Source organism: Meleagris gallopavo, chromosome 23, assembly GCF_905368555.1.
Source record: "Meleagris gallopavo chromosome 23, MGAL_WU_HG_1.1, whole genome shotgun sequence".
Classification (NCBI taxonomy): Eukaryota; Metazoa; Chordata; class Aves; order Galliformes; family Phasianidae; genus Meleagris; species Meleagris gallopavo.
In genome coordinates, this window is record NC_139426.1 from 2,750,000 (window position 1) to 2,768,793 (window position 18,794).

Consider the following 18,794-nt stretch of genomic DNA (forward strand, 5'->3'; position numbering starts at 1 on the left):
GGACCCGAATCTGAGCGAAGCACCTCAGCCCCAGCTCCCATCTGGAGCACACAGCCTGGCCCCTGCAGCAGAGCAGGGCTGCCCTCATGTTTCTGTAATTAAGATGAGGAAAAGCTGATCATTTGGAAGATCTGAAAGCAAAATCTTGTGCTGGAGGCAGTGGTGAGCAAAGTGAAGGTGGTGCCGGGGGCGGACAGGGCAGAGGGAGGTGAAAGCATCACCTCCTTGGGCTCTGAGACATCAAAGCTGCTCTTGCAAATCAAACACCATCTTAAAAGGCTCTCTCATTAATCTGTCAGAGCCCTGCTGTGAGTGCAGCTCAGAGCAAGATGTTGTGGCTCCAAATCACTGGGAGGATTCATCAGGGAGGGGAGCGGAATGGGAAGGAGCCCCAGCAGCGGGGTTCTGCCTGACCCAGTGCACTGAGAGCACACAGGCTCCCCTGGGGAGCAGGCTCTGCCCCAGCACAGCAGCAAAACCCAAAGCTTGATGGCAGCCGGCGCTCGCCCAGCTGGGATGCAGCCTGCACCAAGCCCGCACGAAGAGGCGAGGGGAAAACACCCATGCATCATTCCAAGCTTCTCCCACCAGCTGTGTACTGCAGAGTGGGGTGTTTACAAAGCAGGAAGATGAGGAGCAGCCAGCTGGGTGCCCGCAGGGAACACAGCTCCTCCCCAGCTGCAGCGGGTCCGTAGCCCACCCCCGTCTGTGCTGACAGGCCAACACAGCACACTGCCCTTTGCTGCCCTTTCCCAAGGCTGCAGGCTCCAGCAAAGCCTTTCTGCAAGGTTTGCTCATGCTGGCTGTGAGGAGATCAGCCATACCTCATGTGTGGCATCCAGCTGGCTGCCCACAGGCATCCCCCTGCATACCTACAGCTCCTGCTCTTGACAAACATCTCTCCATCACCAAAACAGCGAGGCTCGCACTGTGCCACCGTGACACTGGGACACACTCCTACAAAAGCAGCATTCACTGGTCAGCACAACCTCTTGCAAAGCACAGAGCCTGGCAGTGTTTCCTAAGTTGGGAGCTTGCAGTGATGCAAGCTTCATGCAACAACTTCAGTACAGCACGGCCAAGGGGAAGAAAAGATAAAGTCCTTTGTGATGCTGCTGCTTTGTCACAAGGCTCCAATGCTAAATGCTGTGTCTCGAGAGACATGGGGCACAGATGTGGGGGCAACAAGGTAAGGTTCAAGGACAGCAATCTTATCAAGGACTTGATGCACGGAAAAGAAGGAACACCTTTGCAGGTCCCCCATCTATTTCTCCTCTAACACTTAAGCCACATAACATGAAAGAACATAAATTGATCCCCAAGAGAAAGCTCAAACCTCACTGTAAATGGAGAGGAAAATGCTCTCAAGAGATCAAAAGTGGTGTCTAATAACTGCTACTACCTTATCTACTGCTCAGCTTTTTTTGAAGAGCTATGTTTAGCTTCTCTCCTCTCTCCAGAGCAACCCTGCACCACTCAAAACTGGCTCAGCCATCAGCAGAGCCCTGCTGTTCCAAAGGGATGGGGTTCAGCTCTTCTCTTCCCATCCCCTCCCTCTCCTCCACACAGCAGGTAAAGAGCACCAGTGCTCCAACACGGGGCACAACGTCCCCCTGCTCCCCATCACACCAAGGATGGAAGACCTTCCCCTGCTCCCAGCCGGGATCAGCCCCGCTGCCAACTCATTTTGTGGGATCCAAGTCTCACATTGGCTCCTGTCAAAAGAGGACTAGGCTAGGATTAGCAGCCAAAACCAGCAGGGTGTTCCAGTGCTGCCAGGCACAAAGGGAATAGGATTGAAGAGACTGTTTTATTTTAAGTTATATTTGTATGGCTTGTCTCCCAGGCTAGCTGAGCATTTCCTTCCCTGTCCCCTTGAGCAGGTGCAGAACTGCCTGGAGAGCCACCTGGCTCTGAGAAAAGAGGAGCTCAAGGCTTTGTCCCCACGCCCGACCCTACCTTAGGGCAAGGCAAAGCCAGCCCACAGCCAAGGCTCTTCCCATCTCCGCTCCTTTTACAGCCTCCCACCAGCCAAGGGACCTGCACCTGCACCAGCGTGTTCCAGTGCAAGTGGAGGTGACACTAGGTGACAAGTGATAGGACATGAGGAAGCAGTCTCAAGCTGCATCAGGGGAGTTTAGACAGAACATAAGGAGGGACTTCATGGAGACAATGGCTGAGCATTGGAAAGGGTTCCAGTGCCCGGGGCAGTGATGAAAACCCTATCCATGGAGGAACTGCAGAGTAACCAAAGGGAGGTGAGCACCTGATGCGACTTCCAAGCCCAACGCAATTATTTCCCAACATCTGTTCTCCAGAGCCAGAAGAAGACAATATCCAGGACTGAGAGCACTAGAGCACTAACCAGCTGATTTCCTAAGCCAGTACAGAAAGCCACCTGCACCAGCATTTCCCTGCCTAGCTCCATGTCTGGGACCAGTCAAGCTCTGCTCTGCAAACCCTGTATTTATGTCCCCATCTCATGCGTCACTGCTGCTTTTATGCATCCATAAATAAGCATCAAGAGCTGCTCCCAGGCCTGGCATGTTGGGCCGACATCACTCCATCCTCTCTGCCTTCTGGGATGTATCCAAGCCCAACGGGGATGGGACCTCAGCCTTTCCCACAGCTGGTTGGTACTATAAGCAAACTACCAGCAAGAGATGGCACCCCAAGCAAGCCATCACAGCTTTCCCATCTACAAGGGCTGCTCAGTAGAACAGCTCCATCTTACTCCTTACTGGAACAGGAGCAGAGCGTGCATGGGCATGGTGCGAGCACAGCAAACACAAACCTCCACATCTCCTGCATGCGACTCCACCAAGGGATGCTGCAAACAAACAGAGCTCCAACCACTCATCACAGATGCTGGAAGAACACCCACTGAATCCTCCCTCTTGGTTCATCTCGCTCCAGGGGGTGCAGAAAGTTGCAGCCCACCCTGCACTGCACCTGCCCAAGCAGTGCTGCCCTGGGGGGGCATGAGAGGTGTTTGCAGCACCAGGAGGAGGCACCTTGCTTGGCACAGCACCAACCGTGGTACTTTTCCATCTCCCATGGGGACCAGAGATCTTTGAGAGTATGTCATCTGGATGGGCAGGGCTGCTCATATTTTGGAGCCCTAAGCTAGGAGTTACACCTACGTTCGTTTTTATTTTTTGCTTTAGATATCTTCTCTGGTCCAATTATAGATTAATCACATTTTATCTAGCATCCGTTTCTCCCCCGCCTCCTTCCCCACCCCCATCAGAGAAGGAAAGAAAGAAACAAACGTGTTATTAATTGGCTGCAGTTTTTCTGCTGGGTTCTTCTCTGTGCACACGAGATGAGGGAGGGTGGGGAAGGTGGCTGGGGAAGGAGCCTGCCAGCAGAAAGCAGGGCAGTTGAAGCCTGATTTTCAAAGAAAACACAGCTCATATGATGACATTATCTGAGCACATGCTTGCCTGCCAGCAGCTTTTAAACCCATTGGCTGCCAGAAAGCGAAGCTCTACAAATGTGTGGATCTGGCATGGCCACATGCCACAGGTACATGTGCCACTTGCTTTGCTTTTTGCTCCTTGCTTGCAGAACTTCTGCACCTCCATCTTCCCAGTTCCTTTTCCCAAAATCCACACAGCACAGCCACTGAACTCAGCACTGCTGCTTTCTAAGGTCCTTTTCTCCAGCCCCCACAACCTCAGCAGACGAATCAGCAATGCTGCCAGAGCACAGCAGAGGCCCCATCTGCTCCTCCAGCCATTCCCCACTTCCAGAACGCATCACACAAGCAGCAGAAGGGCAGAGGCTCTGCCCTCCCTCCTTACCCAGGGATAAATGCATCCCCAGGGAGGGTGAGCAGCGAGCTGCTCTGCTCTGAGCACAGATAGATCACAAAATAGATCACTGGGTCAGGGAGGCTCCAGCAATTTGCCTTCATGGGAACCAAGCTGCAGGAAGCAGGGATGTACTTACCATCTCGAGGGGTCGGCGGAGTCTGGGTAAAATAACTATTGGGCTTATCTGCAAAGAAAAAAAACAAGGAGCTGTCAGCAGTGTTATCGCACACACTCCTCCTCCCCCACAGCTTCTCTCCCTGGTGGATTTGGGGCCAGGGAGCACCTGCAGTGAGCAGGGAACAGCAGGAGCAGCCCCAGGAGCCTGGCTCTCCCGCTGGCATCACTGAGCATCTCTGGCTGCAGCCTCCTGTGTGCCATTTGGCCACGGCTGCAGTGCAAATCCCACTGTGTGGCTCATTGCCTGGGAGAGGGACAGCACCAGGGGAGGCCAGAAAAGAAGAGGGGACAAAGGAACACAGGCAGAGAGAATATCCCGAGCATAGGACTGTGAGGCACAGCCCTGCTATCAGCCAGTCCTTTGCATTTGGAAAAGCAGAAGAGTTTCACTCTGGAGCAGCCCATAGCCGGTGTCAAGCTGCCACCTAGTAAGCGATGCACCCATGGCAGCAGAGGGGACACACTGCTTCCTTCCCAGCCAAGCATTCCCCTTCCATTGCCTCTGCTCTGCTCTGGGCAGTACTTTTGCAATGTATTCACACCTTTTACCAATTGTCCAAGCACACACACCCAGGGAAGCTGTGCACCCCAAAGCTGGAGAATCCACCCATCCTCTCAAGGCTTTTCTCCTTGCAGGTGCATTCCAGCATCAAGGAGGTCAATGACACCAATGCAAGGAGTGTGCCTGGAGAAAGGCTGGTGCAAGGATGAGGCCACAGAGCAGCCAGCAACACGTGGCTGTGTGCAATATGCTCAGCCACACCAGAAGCAGACTGGCAGCCTGAGCACTGAAAAAGGACTTCCACCTCTCCCCAGCCCTCTCCTGCTTCTCCTTCCCCTTCCCTGCCCTTCTCCTCCCACGCCCCCGGGGGGCACCTACAGTTATTGAGGAAGAGCAGCACAGCAAATCCCAGCGTGGAGGTGGCCAGGAGGATGAGGCAAATGTTGCATGGGATCATGAAGTAGCGCACCACCAAGGAGACCTTGTGCTGGTACAGCCGGTCCCGTTCCAAGGCCCCCGGTGCCATGGGGTACTGGCAAGCCGTCATGCTGTGCTTAAAGTTCAACCTGCTGGAGATCCATCCAAGGCAGAGAGGCCACGAGGCTCACACAGATGCCCTCTGTTCCCCTTTTTTCGGCAGCAGCAAGACTCCAGTTTTCCCAGAGGTTCCCATCCTCTAGGGAACAGGAGGGCAGGGTAGATTGGTGGCACCTTCAGGACCAAGAGTTTATCCTCACATCTGCCATCATGGGTCTGAGCGTGTTCCGGAGAGACCCCCACAGCCCCGTGCTCAGCAATGCCCCTTCCAGCCAGGGAGACGTCAATCCGTGCGTGCCAGCAGAGAGCGGGCAAAGAAACCACGAGCAAAAGTGCTGAGAGCTCAACTCCTGCCTCCAAGCCCACCGGAATGGTGACAAGTATGTTGGGGGGCCACCGCAGCACCCCCACACCCCGGTGCCTGTGAGCAGGGCTGGCAGAGGGGCAGCAGGAAGGGGACCAGCATGGGACCCCTTTCTCAGCCTCCTCCCAATGGCTCCGGGGATGCCGCTGCTCCCTCCACGCTCCTCGCACCTCCTGCAGCCGCGGCTCCTTGGGATGAGTTCTCCCAATCCCGTACCCCGCAGACAGGGCTGGGGAGGACCCCCACAAACTGCAGCCCCTCTCACAGCGACCGCAAATCCAAATCCATCCCCGCTCTGCTGGTGCGCAGCTCCTCTCCCCCGCCGCCTCGCCAGCTCTCCGGCACCCTCCCAGCCCTCGGGCCAGCAGCAAGGGGCCACCGCCTCGCTCGTCCCCCTCTGCGAGCTGTCACCTCGCCGGCAGGGAGCACGCTGCCAGCTGTCACCTGCGTGGTGGCTGGGATGGGCCAGCTCCCCTTCTCACACTGCTGTGACATGCCAGTCCGTCCCAAAGCGGTCCCCGTCCCTCGCCGAGCCGGGCATCAAGAGAGCGACGGTGGGAGCGATGCGTGCGATGTGACAGCGCTCAGCCCTCATCCACCCGCGAGCGGTCAGAGGGCTGAGCGGCACCAGACAATAAAATGACAAGGGAAAAGGAAGGAAAAAGCCAAGCAACCGCGTGTCCCCGCCTGCCCCACGCCCCGAAGTTTCTCCGCCTCGCTCAGCTCCGGTGTCCCGGTCCCTCCGGAGAGGAACGGCTGCCGACAATAGGGATGAGAAAGGAGGATGAGGAAGGACGCCGGGTCGTTCGCTTCGCCCGCGCCCGTGATGGGAGCAGGAACGGCTGTGAACAAAGGCAGCGGGCAGCGCTCTGCCCCAACGCTCGAGGAGCACAAAGGCAGCGGGAGCTCAGCTCGGCTCCTCGCCCCTCGTCCCCACGCCGCAGCCACCTGCGAGCATCCCCGCCAGCATCCCGCTGCTCCCGGCGAGACGGAGCGCGGGGTCCTCCTCGCCCTGCTCCCTCGGGAGAGCACGGGAAGGGGAAAAAAAAATCCCTCTCCTCCGCCTCTTCCCCCCACCCCCTTCGCCTTTTCATTCGTGAACTAAAGATGTTGGGAGAGGCGGGGACTGCACTGTCAAAACTCATTATGCCTCCCCCGGCAGCGCCTCTGCCCGAACCCCCTCCCCGCTTCGCCCGCCCGGGCCAGGACCCCCAGGAGCCAAACGGTGCGGGGCATGAAAACCAGCAATAAAAAAAATACCAACCGTTTTTAAGATACGTATTAGAGAGAGAGCGAGGTGTAATTGCACCTTCTGGTACGCTCAGAGCTGGGGAGGTAAAGAAGAAACGAATGCCTAGGCAAAATGCTGCCCTACGGGAGCAGAAAATTCTCCCTGGGAATTTCTGGAGCATCTTAAAAAGGTGCGGAGTGCTCCGGCCCTCTCCTCCTCTTGGTCACCACCACGCAGGTGACAAAATCCTTCACCCAGGCTTGGCATCCTACTGCATCTCCCACACATGTAGGTGCCTGAAGCCTGCAGCATGGCAATGCCCAGCCCATGCACTCGCTGCTCCCCTCGGGTCAGGGTCTCACTGGAAACTCAGTTCCCTCCCACCCTCCCCCCCCCCCCAACAAGGCTCGGCTTCCCATAAAGAAGAAAAAAAAATCCCCAAAGCAAAGCGAGGCCATTTGCATCCCCCTGGTGCATGTTTACACATGCAAATCAGCCTGGCATAGTCTTCCCTTTCTTCTCGGGGCTGCAGGACTTGGACCCCTCTTCCCCCCCCCCCCAAACCCAGCCATTGGGGGCCACTTGTAGGGGCAGCTCTGCAGGAGCTCCCTATGCATGTCCTGGGGGAGGCAGGTTCCAGCTCCAGCTTACTGCATCCTCAAAGAGCACAACATCCACACCTTTGCCCTCCATGTATTTCGGATGAGGTTTTACGGTCAGAGGAGCCACCTGCACTGGGGATATATCACATTTGCCAGGTCCACGTGGACCATCAGTTTGTTATCCCCAGCACACACTTTTCGTGCTTTGGGCACCGTGAAGGACCAGACAGAAGAATATAACAGAGCCACCGTGGTGACAAACCACCTCAGGCTTCCCAAACCTGGCTCACAAGAGCTGCCCAGCCTCAGGCACAGCTGCTACTCCTCTATTACGGGGAAGAAAACATTATCTTTGTGCACATCCATCCTCCCCCCCCCCCCGCCCATTTCTCCAAATGAAAGCATTCGATGCATTAAGGCCTCCGTGTGGTCACCAGCCACTGGAAAGGCTGGTGCTGTTAATGGGTTTTTTCTTGGGATTTCACAGCCAGGTCACAGCTGCTGCCAGCGTGCAGTCGATGGGCAGAAGGGGCTGGGTGGGGTGGGGTCCCCAAGCCCATAGCTGCAGATGTGGGCTCCATCTCGGGTCAGTGCATCGTGGTCCATGCACATCCCACAGATGGGGGGACGCTCACGTGCGTTTTGGAGGACACCAACCTCAGACTGGGAAGAAACACCACCAGCAGATGCCCATTTCATTCCCTTTGCCTCTTCATTTCTCCTTGCCAAATGCCACGTACCAACCTGAGCCCAAAATGCAGTGATGCTCGGGGGTGGGACTGACAGCTGTCAATCTGTCCCTCCTTGCAGAGCCCCTGCAGAACTCCCCCCCAGCTCCTGCTGCTGCCAGGCTGATTCCCCACCTGGTTCCCTTCTCGCTAATCCTGTTTGGCAGGGAGCTAATTGGGATTTATGTGACAGCACCCAGTGCCTGGAGAGCCATTTCGCACTCCCTCCTGGGGAGGAGGAGGAGGAGGGAGCCCGCAGAAGGTGCTTACACGTTCTCCCTTCCCCATCCCCTCCTGCAGTTTTACAGGCTAATTACCAGCATTACAGTGAGAGGAGAGGGAGGGGGAGAAAGTGGGGATTTTAATTATTTCATTTAACACTTGGCAGGACCCAGCTCGACTCCTGCTGAGCACTGCCTAGAAATAAAGAGCTTTAAAACCCTGCCAATGGGAGATGGGGGAGAGAGGGTCACAGCCACTCTCCGTGTGCAAGTCCTATCCGTGCACACCCTGCTCCTCTGTTATCCCAAAGTCACAGCATGGAGCCCACATCTCATCTACCTTGTCTCACTATGCAGCAGTGAATGGGTTTTATGTCTCTGCCACCCCTCTTAATTAAAAAAAATACATATAAAGGTAATGCTTGAAAACAAGAGTTGCACACAGCAATCCGTGCGCTGCTATAAGGATGAGGCTGCTGCCCCAAAGTGGTCACACAGCAAACCAAAATCAACCCAGCGAGGGAAGTGGTGCAGTTTGATGCTAAATCCACGCAGATGCCCACTGCTGTGCCCAGGGACCCCTGGCAGCTCCTGGTCACACTGCTGTCCTTTGGCTTGTTGGGCTGCCAGGACAATTCCCTGTTGCAGGACAAGGGCTGCAGAGCAGGGCTGAGGCCAGCTGATGAGACAAAGACCCTTAAAGCTCACCCCTCTCTTGGCATCCCCATTACTCCAGGTATGCAGCACTCCTGCCCTAACCCTAATGCAGGACAAAGGTCTGGAAGCTCACCCCAAAACCAGCACCGTTCACAGCCAGCCAGCAGCCCCGACTCAACACAGCACAGAGCAGCACAGCCTGCTCCTCCTGTGGTCTCACACTGCCATCTGCTGCTCTCACTGCAAACGTTCGGATGTGAGGAGCTCCAGCCAGGCTGGAAATGTTGCACTGGTGCCACTCGCTGCATTATGGCGTGAGTGCAGGATGGAGGGGATCACAGAACCTGTCAGGTTGGAAAAGACCTCTAAGATTACCCACCATGCCCACTAATCATGTTCTTCAGCCCAGCAATGCAGCCTGTCCAGGTCCCTCTGCAAAGCCTTCCTACCCTCAGGCAGATCAACACACCCTCCCAACTTGGTGCCATCAGCAAACTTACTGAGGGTGCACTCAATCCCCTCAACCAGACTGTCACAAAGCTATTAATCAGAGCTGAGCCCAAGACCAATCCTGGGGAACACCACTAGTGACCGGACTCCAGCTGGATGCAACTCCATTCACCACCACTCTCCGGTCCAGACAGTTTTTTACCCAACAAAGAGTACATCTGCCCAAGCCACGGGCTGCCAGGATGATCCTACAGCAACACAGTGGGGCAAACAATCAGCTCAATAACCTCACAGACCAACCAGTGGGGAAATCCATCCTGCTAGCAAGAAGCAGCCACGCGAGCAAAGCCATCAGAGCTGGACTCGATGATCCTTCATGGGTCCTTTCCAAAACTTGGGATGTTCTAAGCCCTGCTCAGGAGCTTGAAGGGAGCACCAAAGGAAGTCCTTTATCCCCTCACCACCAGCAGCATCTTCCAGCTAAGGAGCAGGATGCCAGCAGGGGATGCTGTCGGCTCAGCTAGCACTGCTCCCAGCTATGCTGCTCCCAGAGAGGCCCAGGAACAAGCAGCTCTCAATAAAACTTTTATATCCCTCCGTTCCCCGTTCAGCATGTTTTACAGTGAAAGCCAAGCCAGCCTGTGCTCCGTGCTCCATCCCACCCCACATCCCACCCCAACACCACCTGGAGCGAAGCTGCTCTCCCCCCACCCCTCCCCTGGAAGGCAATGAAGGGCTGAGGATGGAGAGGGACATGAGACAGGCACTAGGTGAGAGGTGGCCTTAGATCACAGTTTGCACGTTTTGCAAGGACAGTGGCCATCCAGCTGAGCCCACCGACGTCAAGCTGAGAGGATATTGACAGAAAGAACAGGCAGCTCTTCAAACTGTGATCTAAAGGCAATAGATGCCCCTGAGGTGAGTGCAGCCAGCAGGCCATGGGGATGGGCGTGCTGTCCCCACCTCTGGAAGGGCCCCATTGCTTCAGCATGTCCTAGATGGATGGAAACACGAGGGAGACTAACCAGAGAGTTTGACAGTGGATGGGAAAAAGAACAAATGGTATTTTTTTGCATGACACACCACCACTTACCAGCAAGAAGCTTCCTATGTTCTTTAGAAAGCGAGGGGAAGAGAAAAAGGAGAGAACAACAGTTAGAACAAGAGAACAGGCAGCTCACCCAGCACTCTCCTGCCCCCAGATCCCTCCTCCTGCCCCCCTAGCAGGGGCACCCCTGGCCCTGCAGCCCCACATTGCACAGAGGAAGCAGACAGAGGAGATGCCATGCAGCAGTGGCATTTTCCCATGGGGGTGCAGAAGTCCCACCTTGTCCTGCAGCATGGGAAGATGTCAGCTCTGACCGATAACCACTGGCATTGCAGCGCACAATGGCTAACAAAGGTCCTGCAGAGGGCAACAAGTGCAGCCAAAGAGCCAGAAGGCAGCAAGCAGCAGTAGGATTGCCTTGTCAATATTCCCAAATATTTTCCGAAACCAAGCTCATGCTTTGGAAGCATTCAGGAGCTCAGCCTAGAGGCCGCCCCAACTTCCCCACGCATCTCCCAAGGATCAGCTGCTTCCCATTCACTTTGAAGGAGCACATCCTGCACTGATTCCTCCCACCCAAATGCATCACCTGGGCATGACCTGCAGGAAACCAGAGCACAAGAGGTCCCCTGCCAGGTCTGCATCCCACCAGGACGAGGGGATGCAACTTCAACACAACTCCAAAACTCTGCTCCTCCACTCCGACACCCAACCTGTGGGGCACAGAGGGCTCCCCAGTGCAGCGTCAGCATCAGCTCCCACAATGGGCTGTGGGACATGAGTAATGTGACCCTGCAAAGAGCCCTGACAGCTCACCCAGACTATGAGGGGAAAAAAACAAAGTGAGCATTGAGGGCTGGAGAAGGCCCCATGCCAAGGAAGTGACGTGCAGCCTTCTCCATTGGCAACCGGGAGCCCGCTCAGCTCGGAGCTGCTGGGAGATGCAAGGAAGAAAGGAAGAGGGGGGAAAAACAGCTTAAAAATATCCCAGAGCAGCATGGTTATTTTGGGATTTTGATTTATTAAAGAAAAAAGAAAAAAAAAAAAAGAAAGAAAAAAAGGCAGAAATGAAAGCCAAAGTACTATGGCTGGCTCTGGTGGAGATGAAACATCAGCGTCTGGCTGCTGTGCTCCTTCCCTGGCTTCCAATTCAAATGACATGGGCTGTGCCATCCTCGGCACTTGGCAGCTCTTCTGTGCTCCTGGACAGCGTGGCCTGGAGTTGGTGGAGGGAACAGACCCTGGAGCATTTGGGTCTAGGAGCCTCAGGATGAGCTGGGCTGGGGTTTCCACAGAACTGTCTACCTGCTGTATGTTAGGGGATTCAAGTTGGCCGCTGTCATTGCCAAGGGAAAGAAGAGTTGACAGCACAGATGGCTGTTGGGTGTTGCACATTCTGGGATGCTTCTGATGAGCAGGGGTTTGCCTGAGATGACTGGGAGAGAAAATGTGGAAGAAGTCCATTGGGGCCCCATTGGGGCACTGGGACCAGAGGTGCAGGGGCTGCTCTGGGTCTGAATCCCAGCCCAAGGCACACGTCTTTCCCTCAGTTAGAGCCAAAGTGTGTTTGAGACAAGGAGCTCCAGAGCCCAGCCTGCCTTCCAACTCAACAAAATTCACCGTGCTTTGATTTCCCCTTCATCATTTTGCAGCAAAGCAAAGCAGCTGTTAGCATCAAAAGGGGAAAACAAGTTTGTTTCACTAGATATTAAATAAACCAGAAAGGAAGGGAGGGCCAGAGGATGTGTTCCAAGGTCTGGAAGTGTGTTCTGGAAAGCTTCCCCATGCAAAATGAGCAGGGGAATGCACCCAAATTCTGCAAAGGGGCAACACCAAGTGCTGATGCTGCACCCAAGGGGCACAGATCAGCGTGCAGCCAGACCTGGAACAAAGCAGAGCCAATTTCCAAGAGCACTCCAACAACTCATCTCCTGATGCTCAACCAACGCCCATCCCAGAGCATTGCCATGCCACTGGTGGATCCCAGGAAGCCACCAACGTGGTGCTGCCTCATTCCCAAGGAAACCAGCCAAGGGTTCCCACGCCACCTTCCTGCTGCTCAGTGCATAAAAGCGACACAGACTTCCTGAAATCCCTCTCTCCCTGACCCTCCCTACTGTTCCTCTGCATCCTGCTCCAAGGCCACACTCTGCAGTGAGATAACAAGGCGCTCTGCTGCCAAAAACAGCAGCCAGAGGGGCCCATGATCCACACAAATCTGCATGCAAACAAAGACCCGATTTGAATGGTCAGCCAGTGGAGATGAAGCCTTTTCTCTTGGCTTCCCCCCATTGATGTAAGGCCAGCGTGGGATCTCTGGATGAGCTCCAGGGCTGGTACCAAGCCCAAACCCAGCAGTGGGGCAGGGGATGGGCAGGACAGGTGCCACCTAGGCTGGAGAACACCCAGAAGCATTAACTGTCTCTGCTTGGCATTGGAGAGAAGAGTGGCACCTGGGCAGGAGGGCAGCAGGAGCTTTCTCACCTTCCCCACGGCCGAGCTGGGAAGAACAGTCCCCGACACACAGCCAGAATTGAAACCAGATGTGTAGGAAATGTCTCATTAGCAGTAATTGCTTTGCAAGGATTTGAGGTTTCCCCTTCGTGCCACCACCGAGCGCACTTTTCAGAAGCAGCCGTGTGTCGGGCACCGGAGGGAGAGGGGAGAGGAAAAAACAGTGAGGGCAGAGCCCCGGCTACACTAACATTTTCATTGAAGCCAGGAGAAGTTTACTCAGTTCAGGCTTGGCTGTAGAGGATTGCTGCTGCAGCGGATTAGGCTGAAAAAGCTCAGCATCTACAACTCGTAGATTGGTTTGGGAAGCAGCACCCAGGGAGGAGTGCGGCCATCCCTCCTTCCTCACCCCTAACATTACCCAGGGAGTGCTTTTGCCCGGGTCACAGGGCTGAACACACAATGACACAAAGCCAAGGGCAGCATCCATGCATGCTCTCTCATTTCTTCTGTTTGTTCTTCCTTCCCAGCGAGGATACAGAGCTGTGCACAGAGGGATGCTGCAGGCGCACAGCCCTCAGCTGGCTGCCACTGCTCTGTCCCTGCAGTCCCAATGGGCACATCTGGAGAAGACCCTCACTCGAGGACCACTCTTCCAGCTGCTTTCCATCCTCTGCAACACAAAGGATCTGCTTTATGCAGGAGTGAAACTAACCCCGGCATCCCAGTGACATGGATTCAAAGGAGCTGTGCCTTATTCAGGGGGAGATGAGCACACCAGACCCTACAAACCTCTCTCCCTCCCTCCTTGGGCTCTTTCCTGCAGCCTGGCTCCCTCCCGGCCCCAGCAGAGCTCGGATCGCCGTCTCCAGGGCTGAGACAATAGCTGCTTATGTTCTGAAGCAGCGCAGCTTTCCGGGCCGGCAGCCAGGGCTGGCAGCTCTCAGCAGCGGGGAATAAAAGGCGCATTTGTGCAGCGCAGCCCCTCTGCACCAGTGGGGCACCCTCAAAGGGAGGGAGGCAAGGCATCAGCCTGCTGGGGAGCAGGCACAGAAAGACAGACAGATGCCCTGGGCTTAGAGAGAGGGAGAAAGGCAGCAGGGCAGAGAGCTTGTTCCAAGCTGCTTGCTCAGAGATGCTCAGCATCCCCTGCCAAGAGAGCATCGGGAGCTGGGGATGCTCTGGGCACCCAGTGCAGGATTTAAGGTTGTGGCTCAGCACCCTGTGCCAGCAGCCAGAGCTGGGGACATCAGCACCAACGTCCCCAAGCAGAGGGACGCCTGCTGGATGCCACCTGTCCTCCTGCTGCCAGCAGAGGCAATGCTCCCAGTTGGTGCAACCTCCCCAATTTGCTGGTGCAGCAGCCAGCTTGCAGCACCCCGTGCAGCCCAGCAGGTGCAATACCCCACAGGCTGCAAACACAGCACTGCGCCCCACTGGGCTGTTATTACAGCTCTAGGCAGTACATCATTCATTCTGGTACCCCTCCTCCTCAGCACTGCTGTCAGGTGCAATAGCCAACAGCACAGCCTTTAAGATGCCCGTGTTCTACTACAAAGTGCCAATCAATTAATCTAAAAAAATATATATTTATGCATCAAACTGGCCACTTTTTTTTTTTCTCCCCTTTCCTTTTTATGAAGCTTTAAAGTCGCTTTCCAACTGTCCTGAATAATTGAAGTTAACATGAAAATTTAAAGTCTTTCAAGATGTCATTAAAATTCATTCCCTCTCCCCTTGGAGAATTGTCATTGCCGGAGTCCCACGTCAGGCAGACAGCACACACAGCTGCCTTTGGTCTCAGCATTTAACTCCCTTCTCTCTGGCTGAAGAAAACTTGCTTGAATGGAGATGCTGAAATAGTATCCTGCATTACACCAGAGGATATCTCCCACCGCCACCACCTCCCAGATCAGGAGGAGCAAACCATGGGGACCTGTCTTTTGCAAGCACACCATCACACAAAGCATTCCCGTGTGCCCCAGCCTCCCTTGCCCCACTTTCAGTCCAAGAACAGAGATAAATGCTGCTCTTACCTAGTAATGAATAATCCGGAAACCACGGGGGAGAGGGCAGCACATGCAAAAGAAAACAGAGCAAAAGCAGTTGGTGAGAGCAAAGCAAAACCCTGCTGCTGGTGGGAGGCTGGAGCACTTCTGTACCCATTTCCCAGGGAGATGCCCACCACAACCCAAGCAGACAACACATCTGGCGGCAGGGAGGCAATCAGGATGTAGCATAAAGCTGCAAGGGGAAAGGAAGGATTCATCAGCCCAAGAAACCCTCAGAGGCATTTAGGAGGAGCTCTGCCAGGACAGAAGGGCAATGCCTTTCACCCTCCTCTTCCTTTGCAAACCCCACAGCATCAGTTCTGCTCAGTTCCCTTCTCTCCTCTGCCAGAAGGAATGCACCCACAATTCCCCATGGAGAGAAGCATGACTGTGGCAAGAACCCCACGCTGAGGGCTGAGATCAGGTGAGAGAGCTCAGGAGATCCAAGGGAGGGTCAGCCCTGCAGCCAGCTAGAGGGGCTGGCAGCCAGCAAGCAGCCCGTGCTGCAGCACTCTCATTTCCTAATGGCATGCTTTAATCTCCTAATTGGGCTGCAGCACCACTCCCAGCATGGGGTTAAGTCACCTGGATGGCTCAGAAAGGGCTGGGCGATCGGCCAGAGCTGGAAAATCCCAACACCTCCACCAGGGTCTCCAGCACAAAGCCCTGAGATCACTCTGCTTAAACCAGGGGAGAAATCACAGCGGGGCACTGCGAGCCTGAGGATGCTGAGAGACATCCAAGTGGATAGAAACAAAGGGATTTGGGGAGGCAGGCTGCAGGAAAAGGGGTGCGTGCCACGGTGGGGACGAAACGGGCACGGCCAAAAGGGCAGCGAGTGCCCAATGGAGCCGCAGCAGGCAGCTGCTGCCACCCGCCCGGGGTTGCCAAGGCGGCTGGGCTCTGTATATGTAGCAACAAGCTTTGAAGTCAGGGCAGAGGAATGCATCCCTATCCGTTCGGCCAAGGCAGGGCACACGGCCACCGCCGTGCTGGGTGAGCTGCAGGCACGGAGCATCCCGCCGAGCCAAGAGCTGCAGGACCGCGCGGCTCGGCACCACCAGATCCTCAATTTGAGCCATCCCCTCTGTGCACATCCTTGCGTTGCTGATGGATGCCCCGCACTCCATCTGTACAAACTCCGGCGAATTTTGGGTGTTGATTCGCACGTAGGCAGCTTGCTGCCTGCAAACAATGAGTGCTGTGTGCTGACACCCCCGGCGCGTTGCCGACCATCTGTCCCAACTGGGGGCTGCCATGAGCTCAGCAGCAGAGTTGGCACCAGGATGGGTGTGAAGCTGCCACGAGCCCCTATGAGGCACCCACGGGGTTGAAGACGCGGTCAAAACGGGCTCACGGAGCTAATTATCCATCCCCTATGCTCATTAAGCACCGTGCAGAGCCCACGTATTCAGCAGGCAACTCCCAGACTCCCACACTGCGGAACCAAGAGATGCCCACATCTCCCATCACATCACACTCATAGCTTCTATGGCACTAATCATAGATTCAGTGATTCTGTGATGTCCACAGAGGGCACAGCTCCTCTCACAGGACAGCATTCCAATGGCCGTTTCCAGCCCTGCTCCAGAACAAAAATGCACCATGCTAACACATAAGACACGCCGGATTCAGCGTGAAGGGAAAGCCTTTAATCTGAGGCAGGCTTCAAGCAAGTGCCAGCTCCTTTCAACCCTGTCCTCCTGTAAACATCAGCTGCGATGGGGTCACCGAGCATGCAGGATGGGGTAAGGAGAATCTGAGTGCATAGGCGTGAAGGAGCCAGACCCTGCTAGGGCAGCAGGAGGCCGGAGCAATACTTTCCCTTACTGTGAAAGTGGCTGAGGGCTCCCCAGGGGCTGCACTCACTGCTTGGGTTCACAGGGCAGAGCTGCAGCCCACGCTGCTGCTTCCCGTCATCCGCCTGCAGGAGAATATGGGATTTCCGGGGACTGTTCCAAGGGTTCCCACGCCCGGGCTGGGCATGGCACAGCTTCTCCCACCATCCTGCCCTGTTCCTTCTGTATCTCAATGCAGATGTTGTAAGCAGAGCACCCAGCTGCATCCCTGCTACCAACATGCAGATCTGCAGGGCGTTTGCAGAAGCACCGCTTGCAGCAGCGCTGTGCAGTCTTAAAGAGATTCCCTTGAGCAAAGAAAGTGCAAGTCCAGCTGGCTAGGAGTCTAACAGAGCTGTCTGGGAGGAATTATCAGTCTAGAAAAACAATCCCAGCCCGGGTTTCTTTAGATTCCCTCCTGTTTCGGTGCCTGGGAACTGGGTTCCAGCCAACAGCCCTGAGCACGGCTAGCAAGGTTTCTCATGAGCATGAGGCACATCAACCAGCAGTGAGGGAAACAGGAGGTGTTTGGAGCAGGGCAGAGAGGCTGTAAGCACCCAATGCAGCCCCAGAGCTCTGCACATCGCTCTGAGCATCACCAGACCTCCAGCACCGCAGTTACCCGCCAGCTGCTGAGCTGTGCTGCACGTAGGCAGCCTGCAAACACACTTCTACAACGAGAGGTCCCAGTGCTGTTATTTAAACAGAACACCCCAGGCTCACACCGACGGCACTGACAGCAAAGCAGCACTGCACAGGCAGCACATCCTGGTGCAGCATCCAAGCCCCTGCCATGATATGCATGGGCTCAGCCCCTGGGCTCAGCTCTGATGTGTACTTCCCCATCTAAATGGGTGGGAGAATCTTTGATGTTCCACTGGGCAGCTCCACAGCAAAGACGGACTATGGGAGATAAAAAAAACCAACAAACTTCACAACAGGATACATCCTGGAGATAAAGGGGGAAAGAATTTCATTTCCATGGAAGGGATCACATGTGGTCCATGGAATCACCACACAGATGATGTTTTCCACTACTGCCCTTTATGGCACCACACCAGCACGTTACAGATGGCTGGGACAGGCTGCCCCAGTTTGAAAATGCCATCTGGAAACCAGCACCACTGCTCATATGGTTTCCAAAAAGCAGAAGCAACAACAAACCAGCACAGGAGCTGAAAAAGCTGGGCTCCATCTCCCAGCAGCAACAACACTCGGGGAACACACAGGGAAGCCACCAGCACTGCATCCATCCCAGGGCAAGCACCTGAGCTGCCAAACCTCCAAGATTAAGTCCCAGCAGTGCATCCCCACACAGAGGATGAGCTGTGAGCAGAGCTGGCATCATGTTGCAGAACTCTGCTTGCAAGGAAACGCCCCTGGGGACATGCAGCATCTCCTGGCATCCTCCAAGGGAAAAAATCCTAGTTGTACTGCTTGCTTCCCCTGAGCAACACAGGGCTTTTTTGAGGGTCTAGGTGCCCAGGAGGTACTGGGGAACCCCTCAATAGGGCTGCAGGAAGTCAGATGGTATCCCAGCATCTGTCCATTAAGAATAAGTTTGCTGCCTAGGAGTGCATCATAGGAATTAGCTCCTGATGCTGCACAAGAGCCAGCAACCTGCAGGCATGGAGTGAGTACGGATTTACAGGGCAGCCCAGCACTGCCTCAAGTGGAAAAACACTTTTTTAGATGGGATGAGGAGTTTTATCTAGGCAGGAAGCTGGGGAGCAGAGAAGCGTTGTGCCTGGTACTATCCCCACCTGGTTGCCAGTGGAAAATAACACTAGAAAGAGATTAAAACCCTTTCACGTGAACAACAAGCTGCAAGGAGAGGGAACAGGAACTCTAAACCAGCAGAATCAGGACAGCAGAGCTGAATTTTCCATGGCACTGCTGCAATCCTGCTTGAGAACCCCTATCCTTCTCCACTGCAAAGCCCAAACGCTTCGCAACCCCAGCGCAAGTTCCCACAAGCAGCACAGCAGGGCAGACAGCTGCTCCCCAGCAGCCTTCCCCACACCCTCACGGAGTGGTGCTGCCTTCGTGGCCCTTCCCCACCCTCCCAGACGTGCTCCGGCGGTGTCCGAGGGCTCCTGCTGCACGCGGGGATGCA

At 55.2% G+C, this 18,794-nt stretch overlaps 1 protein-coding gene across 10 annotated transcripts in view; it reads right to left on the reverse strand.

Moving 5' to 3' along the window:
* AGRN (agrin) overlaps positions 1–18,794 on the reverse strand; it is a 62,945-nt gene that overhangs the window by 31,466 nt on the left and 12,685 nt on the right. For 4 of the 10 annotated variants that reach the window (XM_085242093.1, XM_085242086.1, XM_085242085.1 and 1 more), the window contains exons 3-4: positions 10,381–10,401; positions 3,955–4,002 (exon numbers count right to left, since the gene is read on the reverse strand). The exons of 1 other annotated variant lie outside the window; for it this stretch is intronic. In XM_085242093.1, the coding sequence (XP_085098219.1) occupies positions 3,955–4,002; positions 10,381–10,401 (69 nt within the window). Of the gene's footprint in view, positions 1–3,954; positions 4,003–4,875; positions 5,060–10,380; positions 10,402–14,825; positions 14,971–18,794 lie in introns of those variants that run through there. 5 more of the 10 variants (XM_085242089.1, XM_085242088.1, XM_085242094.1 and 2 more) reach the window with 3 other exon arrangements.